General features: G+C 37.1%; 1 protein-coding gene across 2 annotated transcripts in view; it reads left to right on the top strand.

Moving 5' to 3' along the window:
- SMC6 (structural maintenance of chromosomes 6) overlaps positions 1-16,885 on the top strand; it is a 69,603-nt gene that overhangs the window by 26,291 nt on the left and 26,427 nt on the right. For both annotated transcript variants that reach the window (XM_060118009.1, XM_060118010.1), the window contains 9 exons: positions 1,877-1,996; positions 2,099-2,197; positions 5,703-5,849; positions 6,108-6,196; positions 6,375-6,539; positions 7,189-7,367; positions 8,482-8,686; positions 12,210-12,324; positions 15,835-15,995. In XM_060118009.1, coding sequence (XP_059973992.1) covers positions 1,877-1,996; positions 2,099-2,197; positions 5,703-5,849; positions 6,108-6,196; positions 6,375-6,539; positions 7,189-7,367; positions 8,482-8,686; positions 12,210-12,324; positions 15,835-15,995 — 1,280 coding nt within the window. The remainder of the gene's footprint in view (positions 1-1,876; positions 1,997-2,098; positions 2,198-5,702; positions 5,850-6,107; positions 6,197-6,374; positions 6,540-7,188; positions 7,368-8,481; positions 8,687-12,209; positions 12,325-15,834; positions 15,996-16,885) is intronic.

Genomic DNA, 16,885 nt, shown 5'->3' with positions numbered 1-16,885 from the left:
GAAATAGAATGTGAAGATTAGAAACTGGAAGTCATTCAGCCATCAAATATTAAGTTCCTACCATGTGCCTGCTAGCATTGTGCTTTGGCCGTGACCATATAATGGCAAATACATACCAGGATTCTTGGGGTCATAAACCTAACTATTCAGCAGAAGGCAGATGGTAGATAATTGACTATGGTGAGCACTACTAAAGGAGTTAAAGATTAGTTTGTGCAAAAGCACTTAATAGGATACTGGCAACAGGGTTTAGGGACAAGGCAGGGGCAGTGGGAGAGGTATAGTTGTTAAGTAAGTAATATCTAAGGTAAGAACTGAAGGGTGAATAATACCAGGCAAAGGATGGTGAGAGTGAGGAAGTGTGTTCCAAGAAATAAGCATGAATGGAGTCTTGGGCAAGAGATCATGTGGTGGTTTTAAACAGCTGAAAGAATTCTACATTGTCTAAAGTGGAGAACACAAGCATGAGAGTTAAGAGGCCAGATTATGGAAGACCTTGTAAAACTTAAGGGCAGTACAACATATGGAAGTGGATGGCTTGATTAAATGTATATTTTCAGTAGATCACTCTACTGCAGAAGACAGTGAACTGCTGTAAGGAAAGAATAAGCAGAGAGATCAATAAGGGAGGTATTACCGTTGTTCAAACAGATGATAATGATGTAAGTTAGGGTAGTGGCAGTGGTAGTGTAGAGAAGAGCTTTGAAATGGTTTGGGCCAATGTTCTGTGGACATGTAGGGTAGTGGTGAAAACAGAAGCCAGATTTGTGGGGCTGAAAACCAGAGAGAGAATTGAAGAGCTAGAGATAATTTTCATGAAACTTGGATGGAAAGGGAAGACGGCTTTTAGAGGAAGAGGTGGTATCCAGGGGTGGATATTGGTGGTTTTGTTTGTAAATTGGAAAGATAAGTAAGTAAAGTTTTAAATGTGATCATGGAAAGGAGTCAGTGAGGAGGATTAAGTGGAAAAAAGATGAAAAAGATGGGATGAAAAATCAACTAATTTAGACCTCTTGAGAAGGCAGAAGGGGGGTGAGTAGGATCTAAGTAAGAGATAGGGACTGGACTTAAGTATAATGAAGCCACCTCTTCCGTTTTAGCAGGAGGAAAAGACTGCTTTAGGTTTATATATAAGGTTGTTGAACACTGGAGACGGTTTCTTTCTGATAGCTTCTGAATTCTGTGAAATAGGCATCAGGGAGAAGGAGTAAGGGATTAGGGTGGCAGTTATCATGAGGTTTGAAGAGAGTGATGATGGATTGAAATAATCTTGAAGAATGGGAAAGTGACTTGGATAGGGAAACACACTAAGATCCATAGTGAAGACCTTAGTTGAACATGGAAACCATGAATGAAGAGGAGAGGCTGTCTACCCAGGTGTGCAGCTTTAGAAGCTATTCATACGTCACTATAGTTTTTGCTTTATTGATTAATTATTAAGAGAAAGCTTGGATAAGAAAAAATGTAACATTTGATTTTTAGAAATAAATTCCTTTTGAGCCTTCCATTATCATTGGAATGGATCCTGGGTATACTTCGCCCAGGAGAACAGTCCCGTCTGTCTATCAGGTAGGGAACTGATAGAAACTGAGTTTTGTCTATACTTGTGTGGTCTTGAAACTTTTATTCCTTTGCTCTTCTTCATTTGAAGAGTATCTGGTCATTTTTATAGTGCAGAAATTAACAAAATGATTGTACTTAGTAAAAGTATACCAAAGAACCAAAAATATTTTTTATTTTTGCTTTAATTAAAGAAGTCATTTCCTAGCACATCTTTTTCAGTACTTATTTATGCAGTATTCAAATGAAATACATTTGCAGAAAGTTTTGTCTCTTCAATGTTGTTAATAAATATATTCTTTTTTCTTTTTTTAAGCGACTTACTGAACTAAAGCGCCAGTGTTTGGAGAAAGAAGAACGTTTTCAAAGTATTGCTGGCTTAAGTACAATGAAGACCAATCTGGAATGCTTGAAACATGAAATGGCTTGGGCAGTGGTAATTTTCACTTAATTACCTATTCACACATATTTGTAAGATACAGAATATACTTGGTTGTAGTTAGTCTTATATGTGACTTGCTATATAATTTCTTTTTAGGTCAATGAAATTGAAAAACAACTGAATGCTATCAGAGATAACATTAAAATTGGAGAAGATCGTGCTGCTAGACTTGAGAGGAAAATGGAAGAACAGCAGGTAATTATATTTTTTTTATACAAAGGTAGAAGTTGGTTGAGGGGTAAATAAAGGGAGTAATTTTCTGTTGAGGGTTTCCACATGGACCTTTGTACCACAGAGCAGACCTGCTCTTTATATTTACCTTGCCATTCTCTTGTTAACAGCTTTATTAAGATATGATTCATATACCATACAACCCACCCATTTAAAATTTACAGTTCAGTGGTTTTTTTGTATATTCCAGGGTTGTACAGCCACCACTGTGGAATTTCTCTGCCGTCGTGCTGGAAGTAGATCTCCTAGCCTTTTATTTCTTTATAGGAGCCCTGGTGTACTCAGTGTGACTGACTTACATCTTAGTATTTTGTTCTACTTAGCTTACGAGCTTCTGGCTCCCAGGCTTAGTTGTAGTACAGGGTGTAATCTTTCCCACCTTACTTTTTCCTGTCTACCCCTAAGATAATAAGCAGGTCAGTCTTTTTCCTTTTAAGGGTTATAACATTAATCCGTGAAAGGTAATAGATGAATGTGTAAAAGTAACAGAAATGGTGAAGACAGTACATTTACTTAGTGATCTCTGGGCTGAATTTCTTATTCCCTCTTCAGGTAGTAAATGGAAATTCAACCCCACCCACCTCTCTCACCTTAGATTTTCATATCTGAGAGAATATTCTGAAATTTTCATTCAATTCTTCTCAGCTTCATTTCTTAGTTTGTCATAGGGGAAGACCTTGTTGCTTTCCTCTTTAGATATTCCCCAGTCTAAAAGTGAAATCCAGTCTTAGTAATAAACACTCTTTTTTTTTTTCAAGTGGGGAAAGGAAAATCTTGAGGTTGGATGATATTTAGTTCTGTGGCTATTTGCTCTACTTAAGTATTTGGCCATGCTATGTAGTAAATGGTAAATTTCTGGAGGGTTTGGACTATCTAATATTTATATCCTTCCTACCATGTCTTACATAAAACCTTTCACATAGTATATGCTTGTTTATTGATTATAGAATAACTATTGAAGGGAAGGTTTTTGAAGAAATAGTGTCTAAAGCAGACTTTAAACTTGTATTAACCTAATTTAAACTGAAGATAGATGAATTATATTTAGCTTGTATAACACCTAGACCAACTTCAATTTTTATAAAAAACATAGAGATTATACTACTGATGTCTTAATAACAGAACTACACTACCATTCTATATAATGTTTCCTAAATAGCCTACATATTGACAATTCCCTAATCTGTATCTCCTAATCAAACTTTTATCCTGAGCCCTTGGTTCAAATATTTGTCTTCCCATCTTTACCTACATGTTCCAGACACTTCAAACTTAGCATTTCTAGTTGAATAGCTGTGACAGAGACTTTATAGTCCACAAAGCCTGAAGTATACACTATCGGGCTCTTTCTAGAAAAAATTTGCTGATCTCTGATCCAAATAGTTCTCATATTTGTCCCTTCTAATCTATTCCTATTTTCAGTGTGACATTTTAGTCCCTAATTATTTTTGTCCCAGAACATTACATTAACTTCTGACTGACATCATTTCCTTTAATTTTTCCCTTTCCCTTGCCTTCCATGAGCTTCCAAAGTGATTGTACGTATAGATTTACATATAGTTCCGGATCTTGTTTCCCTGTTACTTAGAGGATTCAGTTGTAAAAGCTGATCATGGAGTTCAAAGCCCTCCTACCCTTCATCTCATCTCCCACCACTACCCCCTCAGTTCAAGCTCCAGAAATATTTTTATTTTTAGTTTTTTAGTTTTTTATTAATTAATTTATTTATTTTTGCTGTGTTGCATCTTCATTTCTATGCGAGGGCTTTCTCTAGTTGTGGCAAGCGGGGGCCCCTCTTCATCGCGTTGCGCGGGCCTCTCACTGTGGCGGCCTCTCTTGTTGTGGAGCACAGGCTCCAGACGCGCAGGCTCAGTAGTTGTGGCTCACGGGCCTAGTTGCTCCGCGGCATGTGGGATCTTCCCAGACCAGGGCTTGAACCCGTGTCCCCTGCATTAGCAGACAGACTCCCAACCACTGCGCCACCAGGGAAGCCCCAGAAATAATTTTAATTCCTAAAATGGTTTTAATGCCTTTCCACATGCTTTTCCAACTCCCCGTAACACCTTTCCCCAGCTTTTTTCCTGGTACATTTTGATTAATCTTCCAAATTTCAGCTCACATGCTTCTTTGAAGGCATTCCTAACTCTTTCTGACAGACCTATGAATTCTTCCTCGTGCTTTCACAATTACAAATATACATACCCTACTTAAGCATTATTGCATCCAAACTGCATGATCTATTTGCATGTTTGTTTCTCCGCTAAATTGTGTCCGTCTCCCTTTAATTGTGTTACTTGAAGACAGTTGTTACTATATCTTTGTATCCCCAGAATATAGCACATTTATTGGAAAGCTAGATGTGGAATTAAAATATATGTTAGCATTTCAAATTATTCGAGAAATGCAAATCAAAACTACAGTGAGGTATCGCCTCACACCAGTCAGAATGGCCATCCTCAAAAAGTCTACAAATAATAGATGCTGGAGAAGGTGTGGAGAAAAGGGAACCCTCCTGCACTGTTAGTGGGAATGTAAATTGGTGCAGCCACTATGGAGAACAGTATGGAGGTTCCTTAAAAAACTAAAAGTAGAGTTACCATATGACCCAGCAATCCCACTCCTAGGCATATATCCAAAAAAGATGAAAACTAATTAAAAAAGATACATGCACCTCAGTGTTCATAGCAGCACTATTTATAATAGCCAAGACATGGAAGCAGCCTAAGTGTCTATCAACAGATGAATGGATAAAGAAGATGTGGTACACACACACACACACACACACACACACACACACACACACACACACAGGAATATTACTCTGCCATAAAAAATAATGAGATACTGCCATTTGCAGCAACATCGGTGGACCTAGAGATTATCGTACTAAGTGAAGTAAGTCAGACAGAGAAAGACAAATATTACATGATATCACTTATATGTGGAATCTAAAAAGTGATACAAATGAACTTATTAACAAAACAGAAACAGCCTCACAGACATAGAAGACAAATTTATGGTTACCAAAGGGGCAAGGGGTGAAGGGTAAATTAGGAGTATGGGATTAATGTATACATACCACTATATATAAAATAAACAACAAGGGCTTACTGTATAGTACAGGGAACCTATATTCAATATCTTGTACTAACCTATAATGGAAAAGAATCTGAAAAAGAATAGATAGATAGATATGTACCTATCTATATATATCTATGTATATGTATAACTGAATCACTGTGCTATACACCTGAAACTAACATAATATTGAAAATCAACAATATTTCCATTAAAAAAATACCTATTTAACACTTTATATAATTATGTTTGTTTACCTAATTAATGTCTCGAGTTTAGTTAGAGAAAAATTAAGTTTATTTGAAATGTGAACCATATATAATTATTTTTTTATTTTTTCTGTTTATTGGAGAAAAATAAAATATACTCCAACAATGTTATTTTCTTAAAGGTCAAACTTAATGAAGCAGAAAAAAAATACAAGGATATTCAAGATAAACTAGAAAAGATTAGTCAAGAGACAAATGCACGAGCACCAGAATGTATGGCATTGAAAGCAGATCTTACTTCTAAGAAAAGGGCCTATAATGAAGCTGAGGTGAGAGAAATTTTCCAGTATTAAAAATTGCATATCAACTATAAATACTGTTCATTTATTTTTAAAAGTAGAGGTTTTTGTAATTGTGTTGCTTTCAGACTTTAAAAAATGTAATGATTTCATACGGCCATATATGTATGTTGTTTTAAAAATATATTTCTGCATATATTCAACCTCTGATTTGACGATTTGGCAAAAGTGGTCTTGAATGGGGTGTTTGTTTTTTCATTTTACCAAAGAATGTCTAATTTTTTTTAGGTTTTATACAACCATTCCCTAAACGAGTATAGAGCATTAAAGAAAGATGATGAGCAGCTCTGCAAAAGAATTGAAGAACTGAGAAAAAGGTAAGATAGTTACTTTACAATTTTCATAGTTATCTCATTTTGTAATAACATAATCCAGGTGAAATAGAATATTTTATTTTCTGTATTATTGCTAAAGGAATTTTATCACATTGCTTTATGTTTTTTCAATGTTAGGTTTTTCATTGAACATTTTCCACTTTGTATTATTTACCATTAGTGCTGATCAGTCTTTGGAACCTGAACGGTTGGAAAGGCAAAAAAAATTATCTTGCTTAAAAGAAAAAGTAAAGGTCTTACAGGATCAAGAAAGTTCAGTCAATCAAGAGATCGAACAATTTCAGCAAGCCATAGAAAAGGACAAAGAAGAACATACCAGAATTAAGTAAGTGTCCACATTCTTATACTTTTTTCAGTTATTTGAAAATCATCTAGTTTTCCTCTTTTTTTTTTTTTTTTTTTGCGGTATGCGGGCCTCTCACTGTTGTGGCCTCCCCCGTTGCGGAGCACAGGCTCCGGACGCACAGGCTCCGGACGCGCAGGCTCAGCGGCCATGGCTCACGGGCCCAGCCGCTCCGCGGCATATGGGATCCTCCCAGACCGGGGCACGAACCCGTATCCCCTGCATCGGCAGGCGGACTCTCAACCACTTGCGCCACCAGGGAGGCCCTAGTTTTCCTCTTTATATGAAAAGAGAATACATGTTTTTGTTGTTGTTCTTCTTCTTCTTCCTCATAATAAAGGATCTTTTAAAATCACTTTCCTAATAAGACTTCTTAAACTTGTAGAATTGGACAGTTTCTGGGATGTCTAGTCCTCGTCACGATTGCATTTTTTTTTTTTTCCATGCTAAGTTTTGAGGTCTTCTGACTGTTTTTTCCTGGTAGCACAGTTGTTTTCAAGTGAAGAAATCCGCTTTTAGTTTTTAGGGCAGCTGTGTCATTCACTGGTATGCAGGTATTAGGGGAAAAGACTGAGTATTTCTATTTAACTGTATCACATATCTGTTTTGTTTTTCCACTTGTATTTTGTAGGAGAGAAGAGTTAGATGTGAAGAATACACTGAACTATAATCAGAGGCAACTGAAAGAATTGAAAGATAGTAAAACTGATCGACTGAAAAGATTTGGCCCTCATGTTCCAGCTCTTCTGGAAGCCATAGATGATGCTTACAGACGGCGGCATTTTACCTATAAACCTGTAGGCCCTTTAGGTATTTGTCACCAATTAGTCAGTATATAATAAAAATTAGAAGTACATTTTTATTTTCTGGAAGGAGTCTGTTGAATATAATTTTAAACGCTGTTATCGAAGAACCGTGTAGTTATATGTAGACTTTGTACATATTTTAAGAAATAATGATAAAATCACTTTAAACTTTGTAACTTTCCTTTTGTATATTTTAAGCATAAAAAAGCCAAAAGAAAGAGAACTTAGGAAAAGGAAAAGTAATTATAGAGTTGAATAATCTGCTTTTGGGTTTTTTTTGAATGAATAAATCAATGAACTAATTTGCATGTAATTGATTAGTAGGAAAATTCAGTGATATCAAGATATAGTTAAAAGGCCAATCACCTGAGTTTTGTGTAAAACTTGATAAAATGACTTGTCTTTTTAAGTTTCTGTTTAGGTTTGGACAATATTACTTCTAAGTCCTCTTTCAACTATAAGCCTGAGGTTATTTAGTTATCCTCATATATACATGAGAAAAAAAAATCAATTGAGTTCTGAGGAGTTATCTCTAATTCTGTACATCATTAGGTGAAAATGATGCTATAAATATAAATATACTTTTTTAGTAAAGTACTGTATAAGTACAGGATTATGTACTGTATTAAGTATTGTAGTAATGTCTCTTCATTTAAATGATATGTACCTCTATACCAGGATCCATTTCAATAGATGAGGTATTTTTTTCCTTCTCTAAATCTAAAATTTCAATATTAATCAGTTTTACAGAAAATAGTGAACAGTCTATAACCCTTTTGGCTTGATTTTCAAAACACCATTCAGAGGCTGGAATAGTATTATATATATATATATTATATATATATATATTATATATATATATATATATACATACACATAGGAGAAATACTGTTGATTTACATTAGAGTGAGACAGCTTTTTACAGGATTTGGTGGGTTTTCTCCCCAGTGTATCCAGTGGGATGGGGTATTTCCCATTTGGTTAAAATAAGATCTATAATATCATTTAAATTGCTTCATATGAAAATATTTTAAAGTCATTTATGAACTATTATAAAGATAGTTACATTAATATTTCAAGTATTTATGGGCTTTTTAATAATTTTCTCTCACTTTTAGGAGCTTGCATTCATCTTCGGGACCCTGAGCTTGCTTTGGCTGTTGAATCTTGCTTAAAAGGACTTCTGCAAGCCTATTGTTGCCATAATCATGCTGATGAAAGAGTGCTTCAGGCACTGATGAAAAGGTTTTACTCACCAGGGACCTCACGGCCACAGATAATAGTTTCTGAGTTTCGGAGTGAGGTGTATGATGTAAGACACAGGTAAGGCATCAGTAATTAAATACTGTTTCTGGTTTTGCTTAGTTATGTGCAAGCTCAGAAAGAGTTAAAACATTTTTAATGTTAACCATATCTACACTACTGATTTGTAAAATTCCATCAAGCCACGTCTTCAATTTGAATCTTAGGCATTGGAGATACATAGATAAATGAGAGATACTCCCTGCCTTTGAGGTCCTTACATGAGATCTGTTTTGGGAGACATACTGGGAAGTAGATGTTGTGTGGCTTAGAAATTGTACTGAAGAGGGAAATGGTGCAGACCTGGCCACGTTAAGAGGGAGGGTGTACGGAAGAACTTTGGCACTCATTACTCACAGTTCAACTCTAGGTGGTTTACAGATTCCATAAAGAGCTGTGATTGTTTTCTTTAATGACCCTAACAAACCTCAAGGGCACCATACCCAAACTGCCTTCTTTGTTAGCCGCTGGCTCGCTAATCACTTTACTTTTAAAGATATACGTGTATGTGTGTGTGTGTATTCCTACATATATATAGTCCTCTCTATATATCCCTGTATATATATTCCTATGTATATATATATTCCTATATATATATATTCCTATATATTTATATTCCTATTAACAGATTGTTTTAAAATTTATCTCTCCCACTCCACCTTTTCTTATAAATCCAATTTTTGCTTTTTCAATTGCCTTATATTTGGAAACATTAAAAATGCCCTTCATTTTAAGCATGTTTTTTCTGTGTTTAATTTGATTGTGGTACTTTTCCTTTTACTTGGTTTTAGAAATCACGTTTTTATTAAAGCTTTCTCCTAAGCTTAATTAGGATCATCAAATCATTTTGTCCTATAATTCCTCTTACCAGTGAGGCTCCCCGTGCTCACCTAGAATTTGACGTGTGGTTTTTCCTTTGTCCCTCTCGTCCTCTTTAGGCTTTCTACATTATGTTGTTTAGTGAGCCTATTCCATACTTGTCCTTTCCTTGTCTCATCACTGACACATTATTGCTACTATTCCTTCCTACTTTTAGTTTTCCTCGACTGATTTTACAGCATCTCTCAGCGGGCAACTAATTGTGATATAAACTAAATATGAAGTGCATCCCAGGGAAGTAGGGCAAAAGGAAGGGGTGGTTGTGACTGGGTGCTTTAGAGCAAACTGGTGGGAGCAGCCCTGTCTAGCAGTGGCATGTGCCTGCTCCAAAATACTTGCTCCTTCCTAGCATAGAATCCTGTGCTTTCAGTGGACTGGCCAGAGCCTATGTTTCACCACCATCCCCTCCCACATCCCCTCCCTCTTAGACTCGGGTTCCCTATCCTCTTTCCCCTCACTCCCTGCATTGTTTCATTGACACTGCTTGATGTTTCTAGGGCGCCCACCCCCTGTTCTTTCCTATCTTTGTTTTTACTTCCACTTGAACTCTGTCCTAAGGTTACTATCCTATTTCTCTGCCTCTTTTTAACAGGAAAAACTTCCCAGAAGAGTTGTTTGTGTCACTAATTTCTCTCTTCCCCTTCTTTCTTGAACCTACTCCAGTCAAGTTTTTATAGCTTCATCACGTACCAGAGCAGCTCTGGTCCAGGCGCCAGTAAGCCTTGCGTGGCTTGGTCCTGTCGACCTTCCTTCCTACCCGCTGACTTGACCTACCAGCAGTATTTGATTCAGTTGATCGTTTAATTCTTCCTGAAACACTTTTTTACTTGGTCCCTAGGATGTCACTCTTCTTGTTTTCCCAAATCTCTAGGTATTCTTTTCTAATGTCTTCTGCTTATTTCTCCTCACTTGGGAACCTCCAGTATCAGTGTTCCAGACCTCTTCTCCATGTGCACCTACTCCCAGCACTTACTTCCTGGGTGAACTCATCCAGTTTCATGGCTTTAAATATAGTCCATACACTGATGATCACCACATTATGTTTCTAGCTGGGCTCTTTCCTCTGAACTCCAGAATATAATACATTCAATTTATATTTTCCACTTTCATGTCCAAAAGACATTTGAAACTTAACATATCTAAAAGCCAAACTCCTGAGATCCACCCTAAAAACTGCTCTTCCTATAGTCATCCCCATCTCCATTTTTCAGTTGCTCAAGCCAAAACCTCAGTCATCCTTGACTTCTTTCTGCCATCCCACATCCTACTGGCTATACTTTATAAATGTATCCAGGATCTAAACACTTCTGCAGTGCCACCCTGGTTCACGCCATTATCATATCTCAAGTGAGTTTTGCTTCTGGTTCCCTTCCATCCATACTCTCAATATCACAGCCAGAGTAAAGTCAGACCATGTCATTCCTCTGCTCAAGTCGTCCTGTACGTTCTCATCCTCTTTAGGCCTAACTGCGACCTCTCGGGCCCACATGACCCGTCCTCTTGCCATCTCTCCTGTCCTTGTGTCCAGTAGCACTCCCAGCACTGCTCATCCACCACAGCACACTGGCCTCCCGGCTTCTCCAACAGCCCTCTTAGGGCCTTTGCAAATGCTGCTCCCTGGGCACAAAATGCTCTTCTTCAGTATGCTAATGTAACTCCCATTTCCTCAGGTGTCTGTCTGTTGACACCTTAGTAAGGCTCTTCCTGACTGTTTCTGTGTGAAAAAGCACAGTATACCACTTTTTCTTGATTTTTCTGGCTCCCTTCAGTAGAATGTAAGCTCCATAGGGAGAAGGATATAGTCTGTTTTGTTAACTGCTATCTCCTTATCCTCTGAACAGCATCTTGCACATAGTAGGTGCTCAGTAAATACATGTTGAATTAATAAATGAATAAGTGGAAAACATATATATACAAAGATATTTCTTTGTTTTGGAATTTTAGAACTAAGAAAGCAGTAAGAATGCCATTGCCTTTTCCCAGTGTGTTTTAATTAAATGACTTTTATGTTTGTATGATAGAGTATAAGATTTAAGAAAACTGTAATGATTAAGTATAACAGGCAATAGGACATAATGATTGAGAATCTGGGTTCTAGAGCTGAGCTGCCTGGTTTAAGTCCTAGCCTGACCTCTTACCTCTATGACATTGGGGAACTTATTAAACTCTCTGCAGCTCATTTGGGAAAAAAAAAAAATAGAGCGAATAATATTATCTATCTCATATAGTTGTTTTGAGGAGTAAATGAGCTAATATAGGTTTCCTCAGGGATATCCCTCTGTGGGTATAAAAATCTGTGGATGCTCAAGCCCCATACTTGGTCCTCTGAAGCCACAGTCCGCATCTGCTGATTCTGACAACCACGGATACTGCAGTGCATACTGTATTCATTGAAAAAGAATCCACATATAAGTGGACCTATGCAGTTCAAACTCGTGTTATTCACGGGTCAACTGTATTTATAATATGCTTAGAACAGTGCCCAGCACATAGTAATATATAAATGTTTGCTAATAAAATAAAATAAACCTAATACAGATGTCTTCAAACGTTATCACATATTTTCCATGTCTTGTTACTATCCATCATCTCATCACCCATTTTAAAAATATACATATATAATTACCGTTTGGTAAGTTAATCCTTATATATTTTTGTCTCCTAGAGCTGCTTATCATCCAGAGTTCCCAACGGTTCTGACAGCTTTAGAAATAGATAATGCAGTTGTCACAAATAGCCTAATTGACATGAGAAGCATAGAGACAGTGCTGCTGATCAAAGTAAGACCAGATGCTTGCTGTATTTTATATTATTCTGAATTTCCTAAACTGAGGTTGGTTATATAAATTCCTATTCTGCTTAAGTACTTGATATTTTATAAATTCTTTTTCTTAGAAAAACTTTGAGTTCTGTAAAATAAATCAGTGTTTATTCTTCATCAGTATACATATTTCTATTGATATGTACTTGTTAGATTAGATCACCAATATTGTGTTTCATCTATTGGCATAAATTTGCTGAGAAGGGACAAGGGAATTCAAAACAAATCTGTAATTAATACAAACAGAGTCTCTTTTTCTCATTAATGGAACCTGAGAGGCAATGACATCAGTCATCCAAATGTGTATATGTGAATTGCAAGTTCATATTGTAATTATTTGTGGGCTTGGCCCTCTCATATTTTAGACAGATACTTGAAAGAAAATAATGAAGTCCTCTTGTAAAGGTCTGTTCCAAGGAATGTTGATTAGGCCTCAGTTAAGCCTAATCCTCTTTTTACTTCCTCTAGGAAGTAAAATACTAAATATTTCCAGGCTTTCCCTACATAATTCAGTGTACTAATCTTTTATTGGAATTTGCTGTTCACTCATCTTTTCTAGGGTGTAAAAGACATTTAGAAAAAATAAGATTTCATTTTTCTATGAAAAATAATATTTCGAAGGTAAATATTTTCATGTGAAAAAGTACTTAAAATCTTTAACTTTAGTGGATAGCAATATCAGAATTTAAAAATAAAATCTATCAGGGAGATTGGTTCAAGATGGCGGAGTAGAAGGACGTGTGCTCACTCCCTCTTGCGAGAACACCAGAATTATAACTAACTGCCGAGCAATCATCGACAGGAAGACACTGGAACTCACCAGTATCTGGTACCTTCCAAAAAAGATACCCCACATCCAAAAACAAAGGAGAAGCCACAATGAGATGGTAGGAGGGGCGCAATCACAATAAAATCAAATCCCATAACGGCTGGGTGGGTGACTCACAAACTGGAGAACACTTATATCACAGAAGTCCACCCGCTGGAGTGAAGGTTCTGAGCCCCACGTCAGGCTTCCCAACCTGGGGTTCTGGCAATGGGAGGAGGAATTCCTAGAGAACCAGACTTTGAAGGCTAGCAGGATTTGATTGCAGGACTTCGACAAGACTGGGGGAAACAGAGACTCCACTCTTAGAGGGCACGCACAAAGTAGTGTGCGCATCGGGACCCCGGGGAAGGAGCAGTGACTCCATAGGAGACTGAACCAGACCTACCTGCTAGTGTGGGAGGCTCTCCTGCAGAGGTGGGGGGTGGCTGTGGCTCACCGTGGGGACAAGGACACTGGCAGCAGAAGTTCTGGGAAGTACTCCTTGGCGTGAGCCCTCCCAGAGTCAGCCATTAGCCCCGCCGAAGAGCCGGGAAGACTCCAGTGCTGGGTCACCACAGGTCAAACAACCAACAGGTTGGGGGGTGGGGGCAGGGAACCCAGCCCCACCCATCAGCAGAAAACAGGACTAAAGTTTTACTGAGCTCTGCCCACCAGAGCAACACCCAGTTCTACCCACCACCAGTCCCTCCCATCAGGAAACCTGCACAAGCCTCTTAGATAGCCTCATCCACCAAAGGGCAGACAGCAGAAGCAAGAAGAACTACAGTTCTGCAGCCTGTGGAAGGAAAACCATGTTCTTGGATTGGAAGAATCAATATTGTGAAAATGACTATACTATCCAAAGCAATCTACAGATTCAGTGCAATCCCTATCAAATTAACAGTGGCATTTTTTACAGAACTAGAACAAAAAATCTTAACATTTGTATGGAGACACAAAAGACCCCGAATAGCCAAAGCAATCTCGAGGGAAAAGAAACGGAGCTGGAAGAATCAGACTCCCTTACTTCAGACTATACTACAAAGCTACAGTCATCAAGACAATATGGTACTGTTACAAAAACAGAAATATAGATCAATGGAACAGGATAGGAAGCCCAGAGATAAACCCATGCACCTATGGTCAACTAATCTATGACAAAGGAGGCAAGGATATACAATGGAGAAAAGACAGTCTCTTCAATTAGTGGTGCTGGGAAAACTGGACAGCTACATGTAAAAGAATGAAATTAGAACACTCCATAACACCATACACAAAAATAAACTCAAAATGGTTTAGAGACCTAAATGTAAGACCGCACGCTGTAAAACTCTTAGAGGAAAACATAGGACGAACACTCTTTGACATAAATCACAGCAAGATATATTTTTATCCACCTCCTAGAGTAATGGAAATAAAAATAAACAAATGGGACCTAATGAAACTTAAAACCTTTTGCACAGCAAAGGAAACTACAAACAAGACGAGAAGACAACCCTCAGAATGGGAGATAATATTTGCAAATGAATCAACGGACAAAGGATTAATCTCCAAAATACATAAACAGCTCACGCAGCTCAATATTAAAAAAAAAAAAATCAAAAAATGGGCAGAAGACCTAAACACACATTTCTGCAAAGAAGACATACAGATGGCCAAGACGCACATGAAAAGCTGCTCAACATCACTAAATATTAGAGAAATGCAAAGCAAAACTACAATGAGGTATCACCTCACACCAGTTAGAATAGGCATCATCAGAAGATGTACAAACAGCAAATGCTGGAGAGGGTGTGGAGAAAATGGAACCCTCTTGCACTCTTGGTGGGAATGTAAATTGATACAGCCACTATGGAGAACAGTATGGAGGTTCCTTGAAAAACTAAAAATAGAATTACTGGATTACCCAGCAATCCCACTACTGGGCATATACCCAGAGAAAACCATGATTCAAAAAGACACATGCCCTCCATTGTTCATTGCAGCACTATTTACACCAGCCAGGTCATGGAAGCAACCTAAATGCCCATTGACAGATGAATGGATAAAGAAGATGTGGTACATATATACAGTGGAATATTACTCAGCCATAGAAAGGAATGAAATTGGGTCATTTGTAGAGATGTAGATTGATCTAGAGACTGTCATACAGAGTGAAGTAAGTCAGAAAGAGAAAAACAAATATGGTATATTAACGCATGTATGTGGAACCTAGAAAAATGGTACAGATGAACCGATTTGCAGGGCAGAAATAAGAGACACAGATGTAGAGAACAAAGGTATGGACACCAAGGTGGGAGAGTGGTGGGGGGGTTGTGTGATGAATTGAGAGATTGGGATTGACATGTATACACCGATATGTATAAAATGGATGACTAATAAGAGCGTGCTGTATAAAAAATAAATAAAATTCAAAAAAATATATATCAGTTTGTCATAAAACATTATTTCTTATGTTTTTAAGACTCTTAATAGTTTAATTCTTTGAATCTTGAAAGTTGTTTTTTAAATTATTTTATTTTTCTCATGGAATTATTTCATTTGAATGTTTAAATAAAAATACTTGAATCTTAAAGTGATAATAGGTAATATTTTGAAATTATATACAACAGAAATGCTTTGGCATATTTTAAAAATGTATTTTCCCCTCTATTTTTTTAGAATAATTCTGTAGCTCGTGCAGTAATGCAGTCCCAAAAGCCACCCAAGAATTGTAGAGAAGCTTTTACTGCTGATGGTGATCAAGTTTTTGCAGGGCGTTATTATTCATCTGAATATAGAAGACCTAAGTTTCTCAGCAGAGATGTGGATTCTGAAATAAGGTTAGTGTCCAGTGTAGCTTTACTGTATTATTCCCACTAGTTCTTTGGGGTTCATTTCTTTTCATATTACTCTATTAGTAGTTATGTCAGTGAAGAATTGTGAGTAATCTGTTTGGTCTTAAAAGATCATTTAGCTGGATGTAGAATTCTAGATTGATGGTTATTTTCCATCATGACTTTGATGACAGTATTCTGGGCTTGATGAGCTGGTCTGCACATTGATTATTACCTGTCTGCAAGGAGGTAAGGAGCTTAACTCAGAATGTAAATCAGCTACATCACTATACCATTGTTTAGTTTTGCTGATTTTTCTCAGTGAGAGTACAAGTGTGCTGGGTATACATTCTGGCTCAAGGTCCTTGCTGTGTCTCTGCCTGTTACTTTGAGTCGCACTGTTCTAGAAGAAAAATCAGTTGGCAACCTTAAATCAAATGCTTAGGGAGACAGAGCTGCTAGAGGAGACGCAGTGAGAAGCCAAACAAAAAACTAAAGGTACTTAATAAGATTCAAACACGTGCAAAAAGAATTTTTGGTACGAGAAAAGCATGATTTTCCCAACTGAACTGTCAGTTGATGAATTGATAGGGTGGAGCTGAATTAATGACCTAGAAGACCTCAAGCAGAAGAACATAGAACTTAGGTAAAAGCACTATCTAAGAAAACTGAGTAAAAGTGAAAGTATTCTAAATGGCTTTTATATATAGGGGGAAATGAGGTTTTTTTAAAATAGATATCTGATTTTCAAATTATATTAGTTATTTTTGTATGATTATGAGAGCAGCATAAAGCAAAATAACCATAGTGGATATTGGGAAATTTAGTAAAATTTCTTTTTTAGCAACAGAAAACTGTTGAATGACCTGCAACTTGTTATTACAGCACTCAACACA

This window comes from Mesoplodon densirostris, chromosome 14, assembly GCF_025265405.1.
Source record: "Mesoplodon densirostris isolate mMesDen1 chromosome 14, mMesDen1 primary haplotype, whole genome shotgun sequence".
Taxonomy (NCBI): domain Eukaryota; kingdom Metazoa; phylum Chordata; class Mammalia; order Artiodactyla; family Ziphiidae; genus Mesoplodon; species Mesoplodon densirostris.
This window is presented reverse-complemented; position numbering and strand designations above follow the sequence as displayed.